The sequence below is a fragment of the Nyctibius grandis genome, chromosome W (assembly GCF_013368605.1).
Source record: "Nyctibius grandis isolate bNycGra1 chromosome W, bNycGra1.pri, whole genome shotgun sequence".
Classification (NCBI taxonomy): domain Eukaryota; kingdom Metazoa; phylum Chordata; class Aves; order Nyctibiiformes; family Nyctibiidae; genus Nyctibius; species Nyctibius grandis.
Window position 1 is genome coordinate 23,967,512 of NC_090694.1, and position 24,829 is coordinate 23,992,340.

At 45.5% G+C, this 24,829-nt stretch overlaps 2 protein-coding genes across 2 annotated transcripts in view; both read left to right on the plus strand.

Annotated features, from left to right (window-relative positions):
* The window catches only part of LOC137675727 (adenosine 5'-monophosphoramidase HINT2-like), a 406,008-nt gene that overhangs the window by 160,671 nt on the left and 220,508 nt on the right, over positions 1-24,829 (plus strand).
* Positions 1-24,829, plus strand: part of LOC137675643 (unconventional myosin-Vb-like) — a 193,713-nt gene that overhangs the window by 69,667 nt on the left and 99,217 nt on the right. Inside the window, 7 exon segments of the mRNA XM_068421828.1 lie at positions 365-472; positions 2,623-2,732; positions 4,774-5,039; positions 9,264-9,345; positions 10,869-11,009; positions 19,298-19,420; positions 20,672-20,755. Coding sequence (XP_068277929.1) covers positions 365-472; positions 2,623-2,732; positions 4,774-5,039; positions 9,264-9,345; positions 10,869-11,009; positions 19,298-19,420; positions 20,672-20,755 — 914 coding nt within the window.

A 24,829-nucleotide genomic window follows, 5' to 3' on the forward strand; every position in this document is an offset into this window, starting at 1 on the left:
GGTGTTAAAATGTCTGAATAGGTCATGGGTGTGTAAAATGGGGTAAAAAAAAAAAAATGAAAGTAGTAACGTTAGCATTTGAAATAATATGCACCTGTGCAATAGAGCAGTTATTCAAATCCCAAATATACCACAGCTCTGCCCTGGTTGAACTTGTTTTGCATGGGGAAGGGGTTTTATCGCTGCAAGAAGTAGTTACAGTCATTTATCGAGGTTATACTTCATCTGTTTCTAAATAAACCATAGTTTAAAGGAGGCAGGTGCCCTTCGGGGATGGGCAGGAATGGGGGACAGGGAGCATCCCAGCGCACGCTCTAGAAAACTACTCCTTACTGATGCATTTCTTCTGTTTCTTCTCTCCTAGCATGTGCCGAAGACTTTTTCTACGCTTCTCAGGGAGGTGACACATCTATCGATGGCGTGGATGATGCTGATGACTTTGAGAAAACCAGGCACGCCTTCACCCTGCTTGGTAAGGGGTTGCTCTGCTTGGAGGCTTCCCAGCAGAAGTCTCTTGCAAATGTTTTTCAGTATTTTTCCTGAATTATATGGCTCTCCTGTAACACTAAGAGGTATAAATTCATCTTCTTATTGACCTAGTTGGCTTTACCTTGTTCTTTAGAACAAGAAGTGTTTCTCGCAGCTATCTGCGAAGCAGCAACGAAATGGAGGAGGACGCTGAATTTAAGAGAAACCTAAATAAACCATTCTGGAGTCAAAGCTGTGCTGCAGCTTTGACTTGCTATTTTTTACCCTATTTCCAGGCAGGAAAAGAGCTATTACTCTACAGTTCAATCTGTTGAGGGTGATGTCACTTCTTGGACCATCACAGTATTGTACCGAGTAGCTGATTCCTGGGAATAATGAGCTGAATACATCCCTGCTGTGTAGAGTCCGCGTTTGCATGGCCAGCTGCAAAATCTACTGCTGCAACAACCACCCGTGCACGCTGGGGTTACACAGTGCCATAGCCTGCCTGCAGCAGTGACTGTTTGCAAGGAAAAACAATTTTTGCAGTGGAAAACTTTCCCAGAATTTATTAATATTTATCTGAAGCCAAATTTTTAAATCCCAGTAAGTTTTGGTGCCTCTCCATTGTATTTCATCTGTTGGGAGAGGAGCTCATGATGTTCGCAGGCAGCTGTGAAATCCCCCCCGAGCAGCTGTATCGCAGCTGCTGTGCTGTGCCGACAGCGAGCGTGGGGATTAATTTTAAGTGTTTCCCCCAAATTTGTTCTCTTTGTGTTTTAGACGTGCTCGTTCTCTTTTCCTTTGGGGTGACAGTGGGGTCTTGTCTTCACCCACCTCTTGTCTGGCTTGTGTGACTTCTATCTGTTAACTACTCAAAAAAATATGATGCTTCTGGTAGCTCCAATCTTGCCCAGGAGACCCTCTCCCTATCCCCTTGCTGCATGCATTCTTGCTTTGGTTCCCTTCTCTGCCTCCCCAAAGAGACCCCCTCTCTCCTTGCTGATCCCTATGAAGCATCTTTCTCCACTGCCAATTTGATGATGTTTTCCTGCTCTTCACATGATTCCTCTCCCTTTCCTTATTTTCCTTCAGTGTTTCCCAGCTCTGTCTGCTTCTGTTCAGGGCCAGGTGAAATTGCTACCGCACTTTCTAGTCTTGCCTTTTTATGTGTAACAGGGAGAAGTCAGATTTATCTGCAAATCCCCATCCTAGCCAGGCTTAACTCCAATTAAGAGCACCAAGTAACAGCAGAGAATTGCTCCTTTTAGTAACCTTGAAACTTTTCTCGCTCTGCTGATAACAGAAAAGTCCCAAGAGAGAGAAAGGGAAGCTCTTGATAATTCAAAAACCAGCAGGTGATGTCTCAGACCTTGGGTGGCTAATTAGGACACCAGCACTGAACACAAAAGAGACACAGAAACCCAGTTGGGATGTAAAAATGCAAGATACAGCAAGAAAGCTTGTGTGCAGGCTGCTGCTGAGCAAAGCTCCTGCTGGGAATGCCTGCAAAAGCCTGCCGGAAAAATATATAAAGCAATAATATATTACACCCTCAATGAAGACCTACAACACGTAGCTCCTGTTGAGACACTGGGGACCGTAAGACAGAGCTCAGCATCACCTCCTTGGTGACTTGCTGTGGCACCAGTCTGCAGGCGTTGTAAATCGTGTGTACGGCTTTAATTTTCTCTCCTGTTTGTGAGACACCGGCAATAAGTTGTAATTTCTGTGCTTCAGTTGTCAGGGAGATCTCACTGTTGGATTACGAGTGCAGAGAAGCAACTCCTTGTTCTATAAAAGCTGCGAAGCCCCTATAGCTCTGATCCTGTTTGATCATTAGGGAGTAGGTTTCATGCACGTTCGCAATGGTATTAAACCCATCTGTGATAAAATTGCTTTGATGCAAACGTTAGGGGTAAAGAAATAACGTGAGGAGCTCCTTTCGCAGTCTCCGCCATCATTTTTTGAGGGATGACTTTACTGAGAGTTTATGATGAGTTTATTGGGAGACGTCTGATAATTCTGAAATTTTTTCTTCCCAATTTCCTTCCCTACAACCTGGGAAGGAAATCAAACACCACAAGCGTTTTCAAATAAACTGAAAATTGCAGTTTTTTTGTTGTGACAGTCAACTATCAATTGTTCCCGTAGGAGTGAAGGAGTCTCATCAGACGACCATTTTTAGGATAATCGCTGCCATTCTGCACCTAGGGAACTTGGAAATCCAAGGGGAACGAGATGGCGATGCCTGTAGCGTATCGGTAGGTCACCAGCAAGAGCGGATCATGTGGGGAGCTTTGTATGCTCATAAATTGGGCCATGTTGGCTGTGTTGAGCTTCACAGCAGTGCCCTTTTGTAGAAAGCCCTTTTCTTCTTGGTTTTCTTTGGTTTTTTTTCGAAAACACATCGTGATTTCCTGGTTGCTTTGTTTTTTCCTGGAGATAGTGCATTATTTCTCCTCTCTAGCCAGCCCATGAGCAAGATGATTCAAAGGTTGCTTACCACCTTACATCCCAAGCCATCTTTAACTCTTCCTGCTTTCTTAAATGACTTGGTGACTCCCACCAGCAGAAGGTGTGATGCTCTACAACTGCTTTGCTACAGGCAAAAGCCATGAGGCTGCTGCTTGGAATGTGGCCATCCAGTATTCAAAGCAGCTCCGCACAGTTAATTAGCAAGAATAAATAAGGCTAAAGATGCCTTCGTGGTGGTTTTTCTGTTTCTGTGTTCAGAAAAAGTGATTATATGGAAAATACTGTCCTGTCAATTAGCATTGAATCCCAGACTGGGTCGTTTGTTCCTAATTAAAGTATTAAAATGGGTTCTGCACACACTTTTAGTGTTACCCTTGAGATAATGGGGTGTTCAATTAGTTAGATGCTGGGGGTAATTTGCTTGATATTTGGCAACATGGATATGTAAAGCTGGTCTGCTCCGACAATGTTGAGTTCTGTAATGGAGTTCATGTTGTTTAATTACCTTCAGATGTAATTGTGGGGTATTAAATCAATCCTGTTATGACTTTGAATCTGTGGTCAAAAAGGTATCATCGGAGCAAAAAAGCATCCTAGAGATCTTTTAAAATGCATTTTTCTCTCCATCCCCAAAACCCATCCGGCTTCTATACAAGCACGTATCTAACTGAGAACAGTTTCCTTCCTTTAGATGTGTATTATTACACTGAGGAAAAGAAAATTGATTTCTCATTGTCCAAAAGGCAGTGTCTGCTATCTTGGCATAATAGAGACTCAGAACTGCCTTGTCTTAGTTTGAGGGGGAAAAAGTACAATGCACTAGAGAAAATTAAGTTCACGTTTCATTTTATTGATTATGCAAAACACAACCCCTTTTGGGAATGCACATTTTGCAACTTTGTTATTCGAAATGGAGTTAGTTTGTAAAAGGCATGGTGTAATGACATACTCTAAGCTATAACTTACTACAGGAAAGGGGCCCTTACTACAAGAAAGACATTGAGGTGCTGGAGAGAGTCCAAAGAAGGGCAATGAAGCTGGTGAAGGGTCTAGAGCACAAGTCTGATGAGAAAAGGAGGCTGAGGGGAGACCTTATCACTGTCTACAACTACCTGAAAGGAGGTTGTAGTGAGGTGGGGGTTGGTCTCTTCTCCCAAGTAACAAGTGATAGGACAAGAGGAAACAGCCTCAAGTTGCACCAGGGGAGGTTTAGATTGGATATCAGGAAAAATGTCTTCACAGAAAGGGTTGTCAAGCATTGGCACAGGCTGCCCAGGGCAGTGGTGGAGTCCCCATCCCTGGAGGGATTTAAAAGCCATGTAGATGTGGTGCTTAGGGACATGGTTTAGTGGTGGGCTTGGCAGTGCTGGGTTAATGGTTGGACTTGATGATCTTAAAGGTCCTTTCCAACCAAAACAATTCTATGATTCTGTAACTTGGGGATTAATCAAGGTTGCTCTGAAGGAGCATGTAGCTGCAGCTCAAGGAGGAGTAAAGTGGAGAGTGCTCTTTCCTGTTGACAATCACTGTGGAAATCTGCTCTTTATGGAGATTGAGACCTTAAGGATAGCCAGAGCAGAGGAAAGCCATAGGGTGTACCACCATTCAGAGCTCTGTGTGAGCCGTTTCATCCATGTGCATGAAGACTGGTGCAACTGGATGTGTGCTCATCACTTTTCTGTTTCTTATCAGCCACAGATAAACACGGTATTTCCCTAAATAGTTATGAAGTACTGCTAATTTCTTGCACTGATCTGGGAACCCAGTGTTAAAACTCCAGTTTTGGAACGTTACCAACATGCTGACTTTGCTTCTTGTTACCCCCAGAGCGACGACGAGCACTTGAACAGCTTCTGCAGCTTGTTGGGCGTGGAGCACAACCAGATGCAGCACTGGCTTTGCCATCGCAAGCTTGTCACCACGGCCGAGACGTACGTGAAGAACATGTCCGTGCAGCAAGTGGTGAATGCCAGGAACGCCTTGGCCAAGCACATCTACGCCCAGCTCTTCAACTGGATCATGCAGCGCATCAACAAGGCCCTGCACACCACTGTCAAGCAGCACTCCTTCATCGGTGTGCTCGATATCTACGGGTAGGCACGCTTTTAAGGCTATTAAATTAGTCCTTTCTAATTTGTCTTGCCCTTCTGGCAACGCATGCTAGACCTTGGCTTGTGGCAGGGGGTGGGAATAATAGAAAGGGATGTGAAAAGGCAGAGTCATGTGTGCTTTGTGGTTTTGATCCTCCTTTGGATTGTGCAATCCTGACCCTGAAACAGTGCTTGCAGATCCACTTGAGCGCTTGCTTTTAGGATTTACCTCCCATGCTGTTCCCATTTGGGATTTCTGTTTAAAGCATCGAGCTTAAAGATGAGCTAGGTGTAAAAGTACAGATGTGGAGACCAAAAACTGCGTTCAGCTCTGCCTGTGGTTGCTGTGGGGTTTGAGGAAACTACCTCTTCAGCTGCGAAACTGCTGCTGCAGGGCCCTTGTGCAGTGGGAGCTTTTGGAGGACTTTGGGAACCTGCAGTGGTGGGGTAAGGAGGAAAAAGCTCTGGTGTAACTGAGGGCAAGGCTTGCAGCCTGCAACCTCAGGGGCAACGAACTGCTTTAAATTCAGACTGGGTACAAGTTACTGCCTGGTCTGTTGTCCTGGCACTTGAGCGCTGGTGGAAAAGGGATGCGAGAGTCGCATGTGAAGAGTTCATTTTAGCTGAAGTGCTGCGAAGATGATGATGAGGGAGGAGAAAGGAGGGGGGTTATGTCAGTTGTGGGGTGGAAAAGGAAAGAGATCTGGGTTTGTGTTTTGCCCTCCCCTCTTTCAACACCACCCCTTTTCTGTGTCTTTGGGGAGCAAGGACAAGGGAGAAGTGGGACAGCAGTGACCTCTGCTCCCATAATATATATTGAGATGTTGCTCCTGTTTCTGAGGGGAAGGTCGGATGGACTGAGTTGTAGCTGCTCCAGGAACCGGTCCCTGACCCAGTGCAGTTGCTGTGCTTGCTCAATCCCAAATCCTGTGTGATGGCAGACTCCTCAAGGTCTGTCAGTTCTAGGTGAACCTCAAGTTGAGAATGAAATCCTGCCAAAGCAGTTCTCGGTCAGCTGCAGAAAGCTTTTATGGCTGCAATATCTACATGGTTACTGGAATTGGATCTTGCGTATAAAACCTCCCATGGGGTTTCTACAGCTACTGGTGTTTGGGATGTCGATTTTAACGTCGGCTGGACAGCCATGGCAGCAGAAAGGATACCAGAAGTCAGTGCTGGAGCATCGGCGTAGCCCACTGCCTGCTCATCTCCATCAGCGACTGTTGCCATACGACAAGGTTTGCAGGAACACTTGTACCAAGTATACCAAGACTACAGTCCTCTCTTGTTTGGGATTTTAATGGTTTGAGATGGTGAGGTTGCTGTCAGAGGTTTGCAGATGTCTGGGCTCTCCTAGCCCAGGACCTGGAAGATCTCAACTCAGCTGGAATTGGCACAGTCTGGTTTGAAGACTGTATGAGATGGAAAAGCTGTTTCCCATCAGTGTCCCTATAAACAGAGATTTCTGCAGACTGGGATATGATAAATAAAGCTTTGAGATGGAGCCATGTGGGTGATAGTGGGGCAAGGAAGAGTTATAAAATCAGACGTGGTCTTTCAGAAGTCGTCTGAATAAAAGGAGACTTGAGGATAACGCTCATGAAAGATTACACTGGGCTTGAAAACCTGTTAGTGTGGAAGAAAAATCTCCCTTAGCTGCACATCTCCTGCACGTCACATCCAGTGTGTGGGCCAGCAGATGCTTTTGCAGCACTGGTGTCACCACAGAGTACAGCGGGTTTTTTTTTTCACCACGGGGACCTGCAAATCCTATCGAAAGAGGCAGGTTTGCAGGGGAAGGGTGTCTGCTCTCCAGGCCATAATGCTTGTGGGTGACTTCTGTAATCCATCTGAAGAGTGGATTCATGTGGCATTCCTGAACTTGGTGAGGATGACTTGTTTTCCCCATTTGCCATGTGAAGTGTAAACACCCAGGCGGCCAGCTGTATGCTGGACTTATTTATGAACTTTTAAATATTTTAGTATAAAACCCTGTGCTGCAGTGGATTTAGGAGATACCAGTTGTGCAGCAGAATAGGGAACAGGAGAAAAGCCAAAATGCAGCATTTGCCTCCCAATGTCCACTCGTGAGAGCTGTCCCTAAGCTGGGATGTGCCTTCCTGGGAGCCACAGTGATGGGTTGGAGTGGTGAATATGCTTATTTTTTGCACCAAGATATAGTCCACTGAAATTAATAGAAACCAAATGGCCATTGGTTTGATTTTCCCATTAGGACGTCGTGTTAGTGCAGTCACTCTGTGTGGGTGGGACCTCCTGGCGAGGACACACATGGAGCTAGCGACCAAACTGCTCCGTCAATTAGCAAATCACGCTGGCAGAGTCCTTTAATTAGCGACTTTGTGAAATCTCCCTTGGAGTTGGTGTTGTACAGCTGCTCTGCCCCAGCCAACACTCGCCGAGAGGTTCATAAATCACATCTGGTGTCTCTGAAGCGGAAAAAAGAGTTTCCACTCAGTTATATTTTTCCTCTTGTTCCGCTGCTCTCATTGCATTTTTCCACTTAGCTTGCCATGCCTCTCCATCTCTGTTTTAATTCAATCTTTTCTTGCCCTGCTGCTCTGATCGTGAACATGTAGGAGTTGGTATTTCCAAGGAGTCCTGGGAAAGTCATGTCCTTTTAGTTGCAAGAGCTGAAGGCACCGATCTGCTCGGTGTGACAGCCACGCAACCAAGATCAAGCACAGCAGGAGCTCTTCAAGGACGTGTTCATCACTGAAGCTCTGGCCACGTGTTTAATATAAACATTTATTGGTCCCAGACACCAGATTTTGTTGCATTAAAGATTGTAAAGTTTTGTTCCTGGGGCAGGGGAGGGATTGAGCATCCTCTGCTTGGCACAGACTGCATCAGCTCCGGAGGCAATGCCGACCCCAGGGCAGGTGGAGGTAGAGTGGGTCCTGGGTTTCCTTGAGGGCTGCTGGGAAGATAAAAGCACAGAAGTGGTTCCTTTTTCCCATTCCCCCTTTTCTTTTTCCTTTTCCATTGCGTGGTGAAGGCATTGCCACCTGGCAGCACCTGGGGAGTAACTGCATCACATGGCTAACAGCCAGGTCATCCTCAGAAAGTACCAGAAATACTGATTTTGGGGAAAAAAAAGGGCTTCATTTGCTTAGTGCTTTATGACTGTTCTGCCAGCTCCTACAGCACCTCTTACCCGAGCAATTATTTCACTGCGCATTTATCGTTACAGCAGCTTATTTGTTAAGCACAGGGAGCCTTGCCACTTCTTCCCTTAGTTTAATCCTTACAGTCATGTGTCAAAGACTTTTTTTTTCCTCCCCCTTCCAACTGTGCCTTGAAAATAGAAATATAAATAACATAATTCCCTGTGGTAGCTGAAAAATGTCTTTTTTTTTTTTTTTTTTAAGAGCAAACCTTAGCTCTGTGTGCCTGTCCCTGTGTGTCACGTGCTTCAGTCTTGACCGCCTCAGGGGCTCCGCTGGCTCTCTGCTGCTTGCCTGTAGTTTTTGTTATTAAAATTGTGTATTTTTTCTATTTTTTCTTTTCTAATTGTGACTATGAAGCCAGTTTTGAGCTTGGTTTGGAGTTGGCTGGTGGCTTGTGGAGGGGTAGGATAACGTTTCTACAAGGGGAGCTTTGGAAGCCCTGGTGAAGAGGGGGATCACTGAGACCAACACCAAACTCCCTCTAAGGAAGGGGTTGGATTTGGAGGTGAAAGCACCATTTCTTCCTCTGCCTTCCAGAAGTCACTCGCTCACACCTATCTAATTTTTGTGCTATCAGGGATGCAATACAGAGGCTATAATTATGAATTTAATACCTTCTTTTTCTGCTCTGTTGAATTACATTAAAAATACTACGTTGAATCTTTTAAGACAGCAGCTACTGGTCCTCTGTCACCTTTACAGTGAATATATTTGGACTGAATATTTCATAATATTTTTCCCCGAGAGAGGCTGTTACATTTCTCATCTCAGCACAACTGGCTGATGGGCAGGAAGCTACAGTCGTACCGAATATCTCATTTGTGCGTAGCAGAAGAGACCTCTTGAATCCCTTGAGTTGTGGCAAGGAAAGAGAGACATCTCAGGGAATGAGGAATAAAGTGTAGATTTGGGATAAGAGGAATGCGAAGAGACAGTTGAATAACTGGTGTTCCCCATCATGCAGATGACACCGTTGCAGAGAAAAAGTAGATTTTGAGATGAAGCGTCGGTTAATGCTGATTTATTCATTGCTTTGCAGGTTTGAAACTTTTGAAGTGAATAGCTTTGAACAGTTTTGTATCAACTATGCCAACGAAAAGCTCCAGCAGCAGTTCAACTCGGTAAGGTCAGCTTGGAAATGTTCCATAAAACTTGGCAGAAAATGTATCAAGGCTGGATTATTGTATGCTTGGCCTCCGCTTAATGGCATTTACTTGCAGCCTGGCTGGATTGCATGGCCAGCGTGAACGTAATCCTTGGGATACCATCTCTCCCGGGCAATAATTGTGCATTACAATTGCACTAAATATTCATATCAGGTTGAAAATGTTGCTTGGTTGATTGATAAGCTTGATACTGGAAGCAGGTTTGCAAATTGTTTATGCAAAGGTTCACTGAAGTTTGCCAATTTTTTTTTTTGCATATTTTCAATCTTAAACCGAAACCTAGATGGTCTTGTGCCAAGTCCTGATTTCCAGTGTAAGACAAAGCGTGGGTGGAAACCTGCCTATTAAGTGTGGCTTAAACCTCCGCAACGAAAACTCTGTATTAAATAGCAGGATTGGATACGCTCCCCATTTTGCACTTGGACATGCCTCACAAAAACCTGAGGTTCTTCTATTTTCTTAGATACAAGCACTTTACCTGCACTGGAAATGAAACCAGTAAGGGGTTGTCTTCTGCTTTTGTTGTAAGCAGGGAAAAAAAAAATACTATTAATTTCAGGATATAAGGGGAAAACTTGTTAAATTTGAGCAGCTAAGTACTGTGGAGTAGTTTGGCACTTTGAAACAGTATGGACATGAACATTTTCAGTATATCTAATGCATCAGATCACTGCTGCTAAAAATGAAAAGTAAATTATGGATTGTATTTGCACTATTAGTGTCTTCCTTAGTATGCCCAACTATCACTTCTGAAGCTTATAAATTCAAACTCCAAGATGACATGTTTGAAGAGATTTTAAAAAGCTATCTTTGAAGAAAAAAGTGCATTTGAAAAATCATTTTTTTAATAGAGTCTCTCTGAAATAGCCATAGACAATTTATCTGCTTGGCCAGAGGTCTGAGATATATAAGCCATGCAAAGATGATTATTTTTTTTTTTTAGATAAGAATCTGCAATAGAAATGTTCCTGAGTTGGTTAGATACTGCTGTTGATATCCCTTCTAGGACGATGGGTGCTCTTTGTGAAGCTCTGCTCACAGATAGGGGCACAGGCGCTCAGCCCTGGCTTGGTTCCCAGCATGTGAACCTGCTGCAGGTCACTCGTTTTATCAGCAGAGCACTAAAAGAGAGAAGGATTTTTCTCAATCCCAGAGATATATATGTCATTGTCACTTCAATATATGGCTCCCACCTAAATGTAGTGACAGCTTCAGTAATTTTCTACTGAAAGTCATTTAAAGCCTTTTTTTTCCCCCTTGCCCCATGGTTTCCTAGCATAATGCTTTTATTTTCCTTGCCAGAAGCTAGATTGTGTAAATGGCAGAGCCTGTACAAAGCTGTATGTGAGGGCACCTAAAGCTTCTATGGCTTCTGGATGTGCTGAGGGAATACTCTACTCCAGTGGGGACGAGTGGGTGAACGGGGAAGGGGCTGGCTGGGGTCACGGTCAGTAACTCTGCTCTTTTTCCACTCTCAGCACGTGTTTAAGCTGGAACAAGAAGAGTACATAAAGGAGGGGATCCCTTGGACTCTAATAGACTTCTATGATAATCAGCCCTGTATAGACCTTATAGAGGCTAAACTTGGCATCTTGGACCTACTGGATGAAGAGTGCAAGGTAAAGAGCACCACCCACCTTTTCACCAATGTTTTTATTTTTATAAAAGGTTAAAGAATGGGCTTTAACCTGTGGTAGCTTGCAAGAGGGTGAACATCTCCTTTCACATGCGTTGCTGGGGTGTTCATGGTTAGGGTAGGCTGTTGGCATTTGCTTTGCTTTAGGACCATTCAGAACCTCCTTGGTGGATGTTTGCTACCAACTTGAGTACCTGCTCTCACCGTGTATTGCCAGAGCTCGTGTTTCTGGCCTGGCTGCACATAGGGATAGTCATTGCTTGTGACTTTCAGTTCCTTCGGTATTATTCAGGAGCTGGAGTTCCTCCCTGCTTCAAGCCTTATTTTGTCCCAAGGGAAACCTGAATCCTCTTGCGATAGCTCTTTGGGGTAAAGTCGATTGCATTTAGTGTACAGACTTCAGATGCTGGAATCTGTGCTTCAGTGGCACATGGCATATAGAAAAAAACGTGTCTGGGAGGGTCTCCTGTTTGGTTAACCTTGCAGTGTCAAGGGACATCAGCCACATAATGAGGATTTGCTGAAGTCAATGCCAAGCTCTGACTGATTTCAGGCAGGCCTGAATTTCACACAAGTTTTGCAGAAGACTGAAATTGCATGTCCCTTCTGCTCCTTTGAGATAGAGAAGCAGAAGCCAGGGGTGACCTGTTGAAGTGTCTTCAGTTGTGTAGGCTTCTTGTTTAGCCATTCCTTCAGCATTCTTCTGTTGGGGTTTGGAATTGTGTCTTCCCTTGGCTTTTCTGAGCTTTGGGTTTGTGGTTGGTTGGTTTGGTTCTTTTAAACCAAGCTTGTAATGTTGGGAGAGTAGTTTGCTATTTTTTATCATCTGTCTCTCATAAGAGCCTAAATCAAATCTTGCTAAAAAGTTGAGTAGAAATGCCAGAACGGCAACCCTTTCATGAGAATCCGTAAGAAAGGTTAGACTCTTTGTTCACTCCTTGTTCAGTCATGAATTATCAAATATATCTAGGAACAAGAAATGTAAGATGGGAGATTTTTTTGGGGAAGTTGTGATGCCAGTTTGGAAGGTCTTTGGTGTGAAGAATAGATGGAAAGTCCAGAGTCTTTAGGTACAGTCATCTCAACAGGAGAGCTCAGTGTTATGCTGTGATGAAAAGGGCTCCTACACTGGGCAGAGCAGCTCGTAGAGGGCCTGTTGGAAGGGGATGGTGACTGCCTTCATGCTGAATGTGGCTGCCTTGTGGAGCCTCAGACTGGTTTTGCTATGGTGTCATCAACAAGTTGTCTTTGGGAAGAGTTTCCATTGAGACTTGGATATATTCTGTGCCAGGAAATGTCTTACTGACTGTGGAAGGGCTTTGAGGGTTTTTGAGCGAGGGCAGGGAAGGGTGAGGCAAGGGGTGGTGAGAGAGCTGAAGAAGAGAACGAGCCCCTTACCAGGATAGCCAAGGTGATGAGAAGGACACAACGAATTCTTGTTGGCTCAGTGGGATCCATGGGTATGGGTCAGATCCAGTGGCCTGAGGGCAGGACTGTCATGTTGCATCAGAGGGAAAGGCTTTGGATCCATTATTCAGACTAGTGTCCCTGTTGGGATCTAAGGAGATGTATGACTTGTCTGGAAGCGAGGTGACCTGTCCAGTAGCTGCTCTCCTCCGTGCAACAGGGCTGCCTTCCCAGGCATGACGGGGCTGTCTCAACCTGCACGTCCCACGAGCTCAGCCCTTGTCTGAGGTACAGACACTCCAACTATCTCTTTGCGATGAGCCAGAGTTGGGGCTTTGCCCTTTTCAAATCCAGTCTTGGGAAGACTCCTTAAAAATGAGAACAAATTAAACTTAATTTGATGCCCTTAAAACAGCATCTTAGCCAGTGCTGGCTCAGAAGGAGGTTGGATTATTTGCTTGATATTCAGCACCATTTCATTTGGTCTCTGCACTATTAAGCCTGTTAAATTCTTCAGGCTTGAGCCAGCTCCTGGGTATTGTGAGGACCATAAGGAAAGTTTCCATCATGCCTTGTTGGCTGATAATGCCCTTTGCTCTTCTCTGAAGCACCTGGCACTGGTTGCAGCTGGTGACATTGCATTAGACACAGTAACTCCTGTGCACCAGCAGCAATATGGGCAACTTTGCTGTAGATCTGCTTGCTACTACGTTTTTCATCCATGCTTTTTTTTGACAAAAAAAAATAAAATACAAAACCTGTTCCCCCCTACATCAAATGCCAATTATCTGGGTATTTACCTGTCAGTGGGGAATGCTGTTGTTAATCACAGGCCCTGTAATCGGCTCTTTTATAATGACCTGCAAGTGTTCTCCAGCTTTATGAAAATTTCAGCAAAGCCTGTCAACTGAAAGCACAGCTTTATGGATGAAAACCTTCACCCCTGCATCACCAGCAGCAGCGTTTCACCTCTCGGGGAGAGCTGGACCCAGTGGGCGCAGAACTACAATAGGGTAATTGCAAGTCATCTCGTTAGCATGTACAACAGTGGGACTTGAAATGGCATCGAGGAGGTCCTGGCAACATAATGAAACATTAGCGCAAATGCAGAGGGTTTGTTGCTAACTTTCTCGCTTCACAGTATGGATTTTTTTTTTTTTTTTTTTTTTTTTAAAAGAAATCTTTAATGTGAGGTTGAGAAGGAGGTTTGGCAGGGGGTTGGACTAGATGATCTCCAGAGGTCCCTTCCAACCCCAAACAGTCTGTGATTCTGCGGAGTGATAAGGAGAAAAGAAATAAAATGTGATTAACTCCTATTGTGTTTTCAGAGGGTTGACTTTTAGATCATTAGATTTGAACAGACCTTTGTTGCTTTTATTGAGTTAATTGTCCTTCTGTTGGAAGTGATGCTGGAGGGAATATCACCCTTTAGTCCAAGCAGCTCCAAACATCTCCTTGGTCGTGGTGAGTTCTTCACCCTGCAACGCTTCTGATATGAAAGTGGTGGACTCAAGCCCGGGGGCTGGCCCTGGCCATGCTGGGTAGGTTTGATTTTGGTTGCAGTAGCTCCTGGCAGCTCAGAGGACGGTGTATGGAGATGGGAGGTGACCCTGGCCAGGATTACGCTGCCCGACCAATTTTTATGCAGAGTGATGGGCGGAGGGACGGTGAGGGCAGACGAGCAGAAGCAGTGACCTTGTGAAATTACTGGTCTAAGGTTTTTCTTGTTTAGGGATTTCCATACAATACTTGCAAGGCAGTCGGTTTTCCTCTTCCCTGTCCCCTAAAAAAAGTCTTGCACTGATGAGATAGTCTCTAAATCACTTTCTCAGTGGCTCTAAAGGCCTTAAACTGCCAAGCCAATACCAAAAGCTGTTATAATAGTACAGATAACGACCCTGTTAGTTTTTATTTCTGAGACTTGGTCTCTATCAGGTGCTTCTCAGGCAGCTAAAAATACCCAGGCTGCACAACGATGTGCAGGGAGCGGTGCGGCTATGGTGAAACCCTCTTTCTGGGAGGCAGGAGTGATGCCTTTGAAGTTCATCTCTGAGATAAGCAGATTTTTCAGCCAAGTGGATGGTCTGAAAGAGAGCTGGTGCAGGATAAATCTGCTCTCTGCAGTTTAGGTGGTTGCTGTGCTCCTGCTCTGCACCAGCGGCTCAGTCCTGAACAGGAGAGACCTAATTGATCGCTCCACAGAATCACAGAATCAATCAGGTTGGAAGAGACCTCTGGGATCATAGAGTCCAACCGTTGCCCTGATACCACCATGTCAACTAGACCATGGCACTAAGTGCCATGTCCAGTCTTTTCTTAAACACATCCAGAGATGGTGACTCCACCACCTCCCTGGGCAGCCCATTCCAATGTCTAATGACCCTTTGTGAGAAGAAATGCTTCCTAATGTCCAACCTGAACCTCCTCTGGCGAAGCTTGAGGCTATGTCCTCTTGTCCTATTGCTAGTTGCCTGGGAGAAGAGGCCGACTCCCACTCCACTACAACCTCCCTTCAGGTAGTTGTAGACTGCAATAAGGTCACCTCTGAGCCTCCTCTTCTCCAGGCTAAACAACCCCAGCTCTCTCAGCCGTTCCTCATAGGTCAGACCCTCCAGACCCTTCACCAGCTTGGTCGCCCTCCTCTGGACTCACTCCAACACCTCAACATCTTTCTTGAAGTGCGGGGCCCAGAACTGAACACAGTATTCAAGGTGCGGCCTCACCAGTGCCGAGTAGAGAGGGACGATCACTTCCCTAGACCGGCTGGCTACACTATTCATAATAGAGGCCAGGATGCCATTGGCCTTCTTGGCCACCTGGGCACACTGCTGGCTCATGTTTAGCCGGCTGTTGATCAGCACCCCCAGGTCTCTTTCCACCGGGCCGCTTTCTAAGCACTCTTCCCCCAGTCTGTAGCGCTGCATGGGGTTGTTGTGGCTGAAGTGTAAGACCCGGCACTTGCTCTTGTTGAACCAAAACATCCAGAAAGGATGTTTTTTTACATATAAATATGAAATATAACTGATGAAAAGAAACCTATCTACATTTATATAACTATGTAGTTTAAATATGCATATCTAGCTTGCATAAATAAAATATGTATATAATTGCATAAATACATACCTTTTAATATTTATATATAATCTATATTATTTCTATGTGTATCCATAATTGACTACACTTACTACTGTGGAATATAAAATACTTCTGGGATAGCACAGCTTGCACGAGTGGCTGCTGCATTTAATTCAGCCACTTCTTCCAGTTACCATGGGTAGGCAAGAGCTGCTCATCCCTGTGTCCAGAACCCTTCTGGCGTGTTTTGACTTGCTGCTGTGAAATCAAAGGCTGTTTCAGAGCAGGATAAAGGAATATTCCTCATCTGTCTCAAGTTTTCCTTCTCACTGTTTGCTGCCCCTATTTCCTCTGTCACTTCTCATACAAAGGTTTATGTAAAGACCTGATGGATGATCCAGAGCTTTCCCTGACATGGCGCAATTGCTCTGTGGTTTCTAAGCTTTGTCCCATCTAATTTTAAATATTGACTAACGCTTTTCTTCTTGACTCTTCTCTTTTTCTAGCCTAAGTAATCCGGGTAGCCATTTTTTGTTAAAAACTGCGTGTATGTGTCACCATTGCTGTCCTCTCATGGGAAGCAGTGATGGAGGGTTCATCAGCCTGTTGCCCTTCCCATCGCTGCCAGGCAGGCAGGAGGGATGGGGATGAACTGTCCCACCCAACGTCACTGTCCTGCATGACATCCTTGTCTCTAAATTGGAGAGACATGGACTTGACGGATGGACCACTCAGTGGATAAGGAATTGGCTGGATGGTCGCACTCAAAGAGTTGCGGTCAACGGCTCAATGTCCAAGTGGACACGAGTGGCGTTCCTCAGGGGTCTGTATTGGGACCAGTCCTGTTTAGCACCTTTGTCGGCCACATGGACAGTGGGATTGAGTGCGCCCTCAGCAAGTCTGATGACGAGACCAAGCTGTGTCGTGCCGTCAACACACTGGAGGGAAGGGATGCCATCCAGAGGGACCTTGACAGGCTTGAGAAGGGGCCCGTGAGAACCGCATGAAGTTCAACAAGGCCAAGTGCAAGGTCCTGCATGTGGTTCGGGTCAATCGCAAGCACAAATACAGGCTGGGCGGAGAATAGATTGAGAGCAGCCCTGAGGAGAAGGACTTGGGGATGATGGTTGATGAGAAGCTCACCATGAGCCGGCAATGTGCGCTTGCAGCCCAGAAAGCCAACTGTATCCTGGGCTGTATCACCAGCAGCGTGGCCAGCAGGTCGAGGGAGGTAATTCTGCCCATCTGCTCTGCTCTCATGAGACCCCACCTGCATTGCTGAGTCCAGCTCTGGGGCCCCCAACAGAAGAAGGACATGAAGCTGTTGGAGTGAGTCCAGAGGAGGGCCATGAAGATGATCAGAGGGCTGGAGCACCTCTCCTATGAAGGACAGGCTGAGAGAGTTGGGGCTGTTCAGCCTGGAGAAGAGAAGGCTCTGGGGAGACCTTCTAGCAGCCTTCCAGTACCTGAAGGGGCCTACAGGAAAGCTGGAGAGGGGCTTTTTACAAGGGCTTGTAGTGATAGGATGAGGGGTAATGGTTTTAAACTGAAAGAGGGGAGATTTAGATTAGATATGAGGAAGAAATTCTTTCCTGTGAGGGTGGTGAGACCCTGGCCCATGTTGCCCAGAGAAGCTGTGGTTGCCCCCTTCCTGGCAGTGTTCAAGGCCAGGTTGGATGGGGCTTTGAGCAACCTGGTCTAGTGGAAGGTGTCCCTGCCCATGGCAGGGGGGGTTGGAACTGGCTGATCTTTAAGGTCCCTTCCAACCCAAACCATTCTATGAACCCCATCAGCTGTGGTCCCCAACCCTCAAGTGTAACAATTTCATTTCTTGAAAACCAAAGGAAACAAGGATTTTGCTTTGGGGCAAACTTGTTGCGCTGGAAAAGTACAAAATAACAGATATTTACAGCCGTGGTGATTTCTTCAAATGCCCTTATTTTTTTTTTTTGGAAAGTTTTGTGGGTTTTGGCCGGTTAACAGAAAGGGACCTAAACAACCCCTAAAAAAAATGAGTCTTGATGGGAATTGTAATTCATGAGAGTATCAGAAGTTAAAATATATTGTTATACGCTGCTATGCAGCTATATGTGCTTACAAAATAATAACAGAAAAACAAATTATGTTGTTTTTTCCTGATCTTGGCACTATGTCAGTAAAAACTGCAGATGCTGGGTAGGAAAGGAAGCTCAAACCTTCCTTGTGACTGCTGATTTGTGGAAAAATAGCCCATTCCCTTGCTGCACAGGTAGTGCTGTGAGGTTTTTTTAGTCATTGCAGTTTTTTATGATTTCTCTGTTCTCTGCACCATCCTACCAAAGCAATGTCTTAGGCAACACCCGATAGCTTGGTGTACCACGGCCAAATCCTTTCAAGGGTCGGTCCATGTAGGGCTTGCACTCTGATTTCAGTGCAAATAGGGTGCAGGAGGAGTGTTTGACATCCAGGAGGTTCATGGTACAGAGTGTTGGATGTATGGAAGGGGGATGTGGGAATCATTTGGCTGTGGTAGGATGGGTATGTGGGTCTGAAGTCCCAACCCTGTGTGCAGCTGGGGTTAATGTGTTTGGGATCCGAGTGACCCCACTGCCAGCCTGCTGAGAGGCAGAGGTTTCTTAAGAATTATGATTTTTATTATTATTTTAATATTTTAAAGTTATTTTATTATCATTATTAATTTAAATTTAATAGAACCTCTTGATTGTTGTCTCAGGTGGCAGTTTATGAAACTATTTGGTCACCAAAAACTGCATTAAAAAGTAACGTTGGTGCCTGAGCAATTAATGTAACTTAAATGCAAAAATACTACTTTTATTAATTTTTTTTTTTTTCCTGCAAGAGCTGTTCTGGCTGTTGGAGCAAAACCAGCATTTGGGTATTTTTCACTGGAAATGAAATTTTAGTGTGTTTGTCAAGAATATACATGGAAATGAGAGCTGGGCAGAGAGGAACCTCATGAAGTTCAACAAAGGCAAGTTGTAGGGTTCTGCATCTCAAGAGGAATAACCCCATGCACCAGTACAGGTTGGGTGTTGACCTGCTGAAAAGCAGCTCTGTGGAGAAGGACCTGGGAGTTATGGTGGACAACAAGTTCTCCATGAGCCAACAATGTGCCCTTGGGGCCAAGAAGGCCAATGGTGTCCTGGGGTGCATGAGGAAGAGTGTGGCCAGCAGGTCAAGGAAAGTTACCCTCCCCCTCTACACTGCCCTGGTGAGGCCACACCTGGAGTACTGTGTCCAGTTCTGGGCCCCCCAGTTCAAGAAAGACAAGGAACTACTGGAGAGAGTCCAGCGGAGGGCTACAAAGATGATCAGAGGACTGGAGCCTCTCTCTTATGAGGAGAAGCTGAGGGAGCTGGGTCTGTTTAGCCTGGAGAAGAGAAGACTGAGGGGGGATCTTATCAATGCTTACAAATACCTTAGGGGCGGGTCTCAAGAGGATGTGTCCAGACTCTTCTCAGTGGTGCCCAGTGACAGGACAAGGGGCAATGGGCACAAACTGAAACATGGGAAGTTCCGTCTGAGTCAATGTGCTCTAGGTGACCCTGCTTTGGCAGGGGGTTGGACTAGATGATCTCCAGAGGTCCCTTCCAACCCCAACCAGTCTATGATTCTGTGAAATAAAATAGCACCTGCTCCCAGAACTGGAAGAGTGGACTTAATTTCTCAAATATTCCTGTAGCCCATGTGGACTACAAGAAGCCCACAAGGAAGGTTCCTCCAAAACCTTCCCACACCCTCTTTGCATGCCTGACTATGACTCTTTGGTCCAATTTCCTCCCCATCCAGGTTCCCAAAGGCACCGACCAGAACTGGGCACAGAAGCTGTACAACCGGCATGCCAGCAGCCAGCACTTCCAGAAGCCCCGCATGTCCAACACCTCCTTCATCATTGTGCACTTTGCCGATAAGGTAGCCGTGTGCCCACTGCACGTGCTGGGAATTGAACGCAGTAATGCATGGAGGAAATGAAGAGCCACACGAAGAAAAAATTAGTTTATAGCACCGGCGAGCTGCTTTTTGGCAATAGGGATGCCTGGTTGGCAGTAATCTCGATTCAGTGCTCAAATCTAGATCAGCTTGGAGGACTTCAGCCTCCGAACTATTGCGCTAAGCTTTAAATAGTTGCACTTTCTAGAGGAGAGAAAAATCCTCTTTCTCAAAGCTGCAGTGAAATGAATTTCTGTAAGGGCAGATTGACTGAAAATGTATTGGAAAAGGGAATTATTTTTGAAGAGCAGGAGCTGCAAACATCAGCAAGGCGCAATACAGAGAGAAGCACGTGAGAGGTGACCCTGGGCTGATCCCACCCTTTTGAGGGAGATGATGCCAATTGCGGGTCTTTAAATCCCAATGTTTAGTGCTGTAGGATCTCATCCATGGGCTCCAGCTTCATTTGAAACCCTGATGTGACAGGTGTCACTCACTGCAAATAAGAATCTTAGAAGCTTGCAGTTATCCAGAACACATTTGTTAGAAAGGAAAATGCCAACCTGGGGACGTGTCCGAGGAGCCACATGACATGTGGGTGCTGTGATCCTGCACAGGAACTTCTAACCGGGCGCGCTCTGGATGTGAGCGGCACTTTTCATGGCAAAGGTTGATACTTGCATTTCCTTAGACATGTGATTTTGTATGTGTATCCCTCACAAATGTTTTTCCTTTGCAAGCTTTGCCTGTCTGCTTTGTGATCAGTTATTTCAGCTGACTTCAAATGTAAAAAATAACATTTTCAGCTGTCCTCTTAAAATTCTTCCTGTGCTTCCCAACCCTCTGCAGTCTCAAAACCAAGAGACCTACAAGAGATGTAGTCAGGAGATCTTACTGATTAGCTTACAAGGAGTTCAAGAGTGAATGAAAGAGCATGCAGAGGGACTGATGATCGTTGTATTTTTACCCCTGGTTTCCATGGAAGTGTGGTTGGGTCCCTTACAGAGCAGTTTAATGACTAAGAAACAATCTGTGTTTGCAGTAAGGATTTTGCTTCCATTCAGATTCACTTTCTTTGATAAAAAGTGACCTTTAAATTCCAGTTGTTCCCCTCCTTCTCCCTCTAAGGTTTTTCAGGTGAGCTTCTGACAGTGGGAGAGTGGTGGGACACAGCACCTTGTTCCTGTGCAGTTGGACTTTACCCTCTGGATTTCTTCCTTTGTCTCCTGCTAGGTGGAATACCAGAGCGAGGGATTTCTGGAGAAGAACAGGGACACCGTGTATGAGGAACAGATCAACATCCTGAAAGCCAGCAAGGTAAAAAGCAGTGAGTTGGGAGATAATCAGCACTGTTGCTTTCCAAAGTGTGAGCTTCATGGTTGCATTGTTGTGCCATGCCGCACCATAGCAGGTTGGGTATGCAAAAGTGGTTGGAGGCACCTACGTGAACAGCAGAAAAAAAAAAGGAAATAAATGGGGTGTAGAGGAGGGAATAAGTGGGGAGAGGAGGGATGAGGCTGCTGGGGGCTATGGTTGCACCCAGGTGTGGATGTGAGTGGTCCTCTGCTCTCCTCCACACTGGTGTTGGTGTCCCGTTGAGGTGCATCAGAAAAATCCTTTGCAAACTTGGTGATCCTCTTCTTTTTTTGGTCACCAAGAGCAAAAATCAGGAACAGCCAGTTACACGGCAGTGTAAATCCCCCTTAACTCTTTCTTGGAGCTCCCCACCCATCACCTGGCACTGAAGGTGTTCTCAAAAGCATGTGAAGCCAGAGGTGATCCTGGGATTAAAAGCCACGATCAGCAGTATAGTCTATATTGTCGGTAGCGTTGCTGACCCTTCCACCCTTCTGTATGAAAACAGCTGTTCCCCTTAGCTATAGCAAATCATACTTGGCACTGCGACTTTTAATTACTTTAATAATTAGTGTGCAAAAAATAGGGTTAATATACAGTGCTGGAAATCTAACATGAACTCTGAGACATTGCAGCTGCTGTAGAGCTATTTTACACTGCCAATATGTAACATTAACAAATTAATGCATATTGATGATCACACTTGCTGTCGCTCCTGTATTACAAGATTTTGTGCCACGTACCTTTCCTCTCCTGAGTATTGTACAAACAATTTGCTGACACCTCATTGCATCAAGTGCTAACAGAGATGTATTGACTGACTTCGAATACCAGTCTCCTGGTAAAGAGCTTTTTGGCACAAGTTTAAAGTCTCCATTAGTCCCGAGGGCTGTGAACTCAGTGGGCTGTTGGAAGCAGAAAAGCAGTAGCTGTGGGGCTCTGCAGGCTTCAGCGTGGGTCGTGCCTGCAGTCAACATGCGCTTGGCAAGTGGGCTTCAAGTTGGAGACTTCCCACTTGCACGTGTGAACTGAGCTAGTTTTATACTGACTCTTCTCCATGAGCGTGCATCTGCACTTGGGTGGGTTGGGTTAAAAGTGTCAATGATGCAGACTTTTAGGGATTTCAAGTTCTTGCTGTTTAAAGCCAGAACATGAATTCCCCCTGCAACCTTGAGTCTTTTATTGTGGCCAAGAAGGCCACCAGCATCCTGGCTTATATCAGCACTAGTGTGGCCAGCAGGACTAGGGCAGGGATCGTCCCCCTGTACTCGGCACTGGTGAGGCCGCACCTTGAATCCTGTGTTCAGTTTTGAGCCCCTCACTACAAGACAGACCTTGAGGTGCTGGAGCGAATCCAGAGAAGGGCAACAAAGCTGGTGAAGGGTCTGGAGCACAAGTCTGATGAGGAGCGGCTGAGGGAACTGGGGGTGTTTAGCCTGGAGAAAAGGAGGCTGAGGGGAGACCTTTTTGCTGTCTACAACTACCTAAAAGGAGGTTGTAGCAAGGTGGGGGTTAGTCTCTTCTCCCAGGTAACAAGTGATAGGATGAGAGGAAACGACCTCAAGTTGTGCTAGGGGAGGTTTAGATTGGATATCAGGAAAAATTTCTTCATGGAAAGGGTTGTCAAGCATTGGCACAGGCTGCCCAGGGCAGTGGTGGAGTCCCCATCCCTGGAGGGATTTAAAAGCCATGTAGATGTGGTGCTTAGGGACATGGTTTAGTGGTGGACTTGGCAGTGCTGGGTTAATGGTTGGACTCGATGATCTTAAAGGTCTTCTCCAACCTAAATGATTCTATGATTGTCAGCTAATGAGTGGAGACTTTAAATGACCTTAATCCTTCCAGGAGCAGCTCTCCTTAATAAGAAGCTAGTATGAAAATCCAGCCTTGCAAAGTCTGGCACACCATCCAGCAGCCAAAACCGAGACCGCGTGACTCTGGGGCACCGTTGTTTCCACCAGATGTCGTGTGTGGTGTAGGGAAGGAATATACCTGCTTTTCTCCAAACTATTTCAAAGCCTTCCCTAGCACGGACCAACTTAACTTGCATTTATTTTTTGCATTACAAATTTTGAATCCCCTCTGCACATTGCAAGCAGATGTGTCACGTATCCAGATTTGTGCCACCCTCCCTTGGGTTTGTGGCTGGGTGTGACCTTCCAAATGCCACCCTAAATAAGGAGTGTGATGAGGGGAGAGGGAGTAGTAGAGGTATTATTTTTAGGAGTATTTTAAGCAGGAGTTGGTTCTTGTCAAAGTAAGAGATGAGAATAGGAAATTAATTGAGCGTTGTTGATGTCTTGCCATGTGTCTCAGAAATGAATCCATATGAAGATTGGCAAGATGCGCGATTTTTCTCATTCATAGAGGTAGTTGCAAGTCTAAGAACTGTGAAGCTGGGCTTTAATAATGCCCAGATCAAGAGCTCAGTGTGTTTAGGAAGCTCACAGCTTTCCCAGGGTAAAAACTGGGCATTATTAGAGCTTATTAGAAACGCCAAGTCACCTGCAGGAATAATTGATGCTGTGTGATGAATTATTTAGCCAGTGCTGAAGTTACTGGTTGGAGGTAGTGCTGCAGAACTGGCAGTGTCTGATGGGGATTTCTGTTTGACTTCTCCCTATAGCCACTGCGGTGTAGGTGCAGAGGAGAGCTGTAACTCATTGGGGTAGTGTGGTGTAGAGTGGTGGGGATGGTGCCACCTGCAAGTCATTCCTTAAAAAAAGAAATTAAAAAAATGCTGAAATGGGTTTATTAACACCATCTTCTCTCTATATATATATATAAGGACCATAATATAATATCGGAGCGGGCTGGGCTTTGGTTTAATAGCAAAAAAACCACACCCTGCTCCTTGCAACTGGTTTGCTTGGCCTCTGAACATGGAGTTTCTTAAGCTGTTAATGGTGTATGCCTGAGGACCAAAGATTTGGGCTTGCTTGGCCTGCAAACTAAGCTAATGCTCCTTGAGCTCAGGCATTAGGATCTTGTGAATTCATGGTGGTGCCTCTGTAGGTGACCCCAAAAGCTGCATTTGTGATCCAGCTTAAAACACTTGGCTCTGAGAAGCTTTGGGTGATAGTTTGATGAACTTCTGCCTTTGAGCCATTTCTTTAATGACGTGGGAGCGGTGGCTGTGGTCAGCCCATGCCGATGCTGTGCTGTCCTGGGAGGAAGAGCAGCACTTCCCTTGGCAGGAACATCCTCACCTTCCTCCTGCAAAGCCTCCAAAACCTGATCTTCTGCTCTTGCTTTTGCTAACAGCAGATTCTGTTTTCCTGGGGTGGTTTTTTTTTTTGCCTCTTGCCTGGCATGTGCCCTCTATGGGTATAAACAAATAATTTTTTTTTTTCTTTTGCTATAAAAACCAATGCAGTTTCTCTGAACCAAGAAGAGCAGCAGTGGCAGCGTGGAGTCTGACGCTCAGATGTGTTAATTTGATTAAAACTTAAATTTGTGCTGCAAAAGGCTATCCTGCGAGGAGTTTGTCCTGTACTCAGGATCAGGCCTGCATACGGTATTCACTGCATTCTTTATATTCTAAAGTGATACACAGGGCAAGGGGGAACACTCAATTTAACACTACAAGGACTGAAACACCTCTCCGTCAGCAAGTGCATTGCCGATGAAGCGTTCCCACCAAGGCAGAATTGCGTTCTGCTAATTAGCGTGCAATTACTGCTGTCAACAAGATGGTGAAAGAACCTTTATAAAGCAGCTAATGAGTTTTGTTAGTGCTGGTCAGCTAAAACAGTTGAGTCGATGTTCTTTGAATTCAGGAAGCTGATTTGAATACTGATTGCAAGCATATGGGCATGCTGTTAAGGTATTATATTCCAGTTCTCTGTAATTATGAATTATGCACCAGTGGTTTTGACTCTGCCAGTTGGGAAGGAGGGATCTGTCCTTCTCGCTTATCCCCAGCATCTGTGGAATAGATCCTGGGCTGCTACAGGCAGTCCCAGTTGCACCAGTTTTGCTTTAAGCAAGCTGAAATCTTGCCTCTGAGTTTCTTGTCAAGTGTTTGTGCAGGAG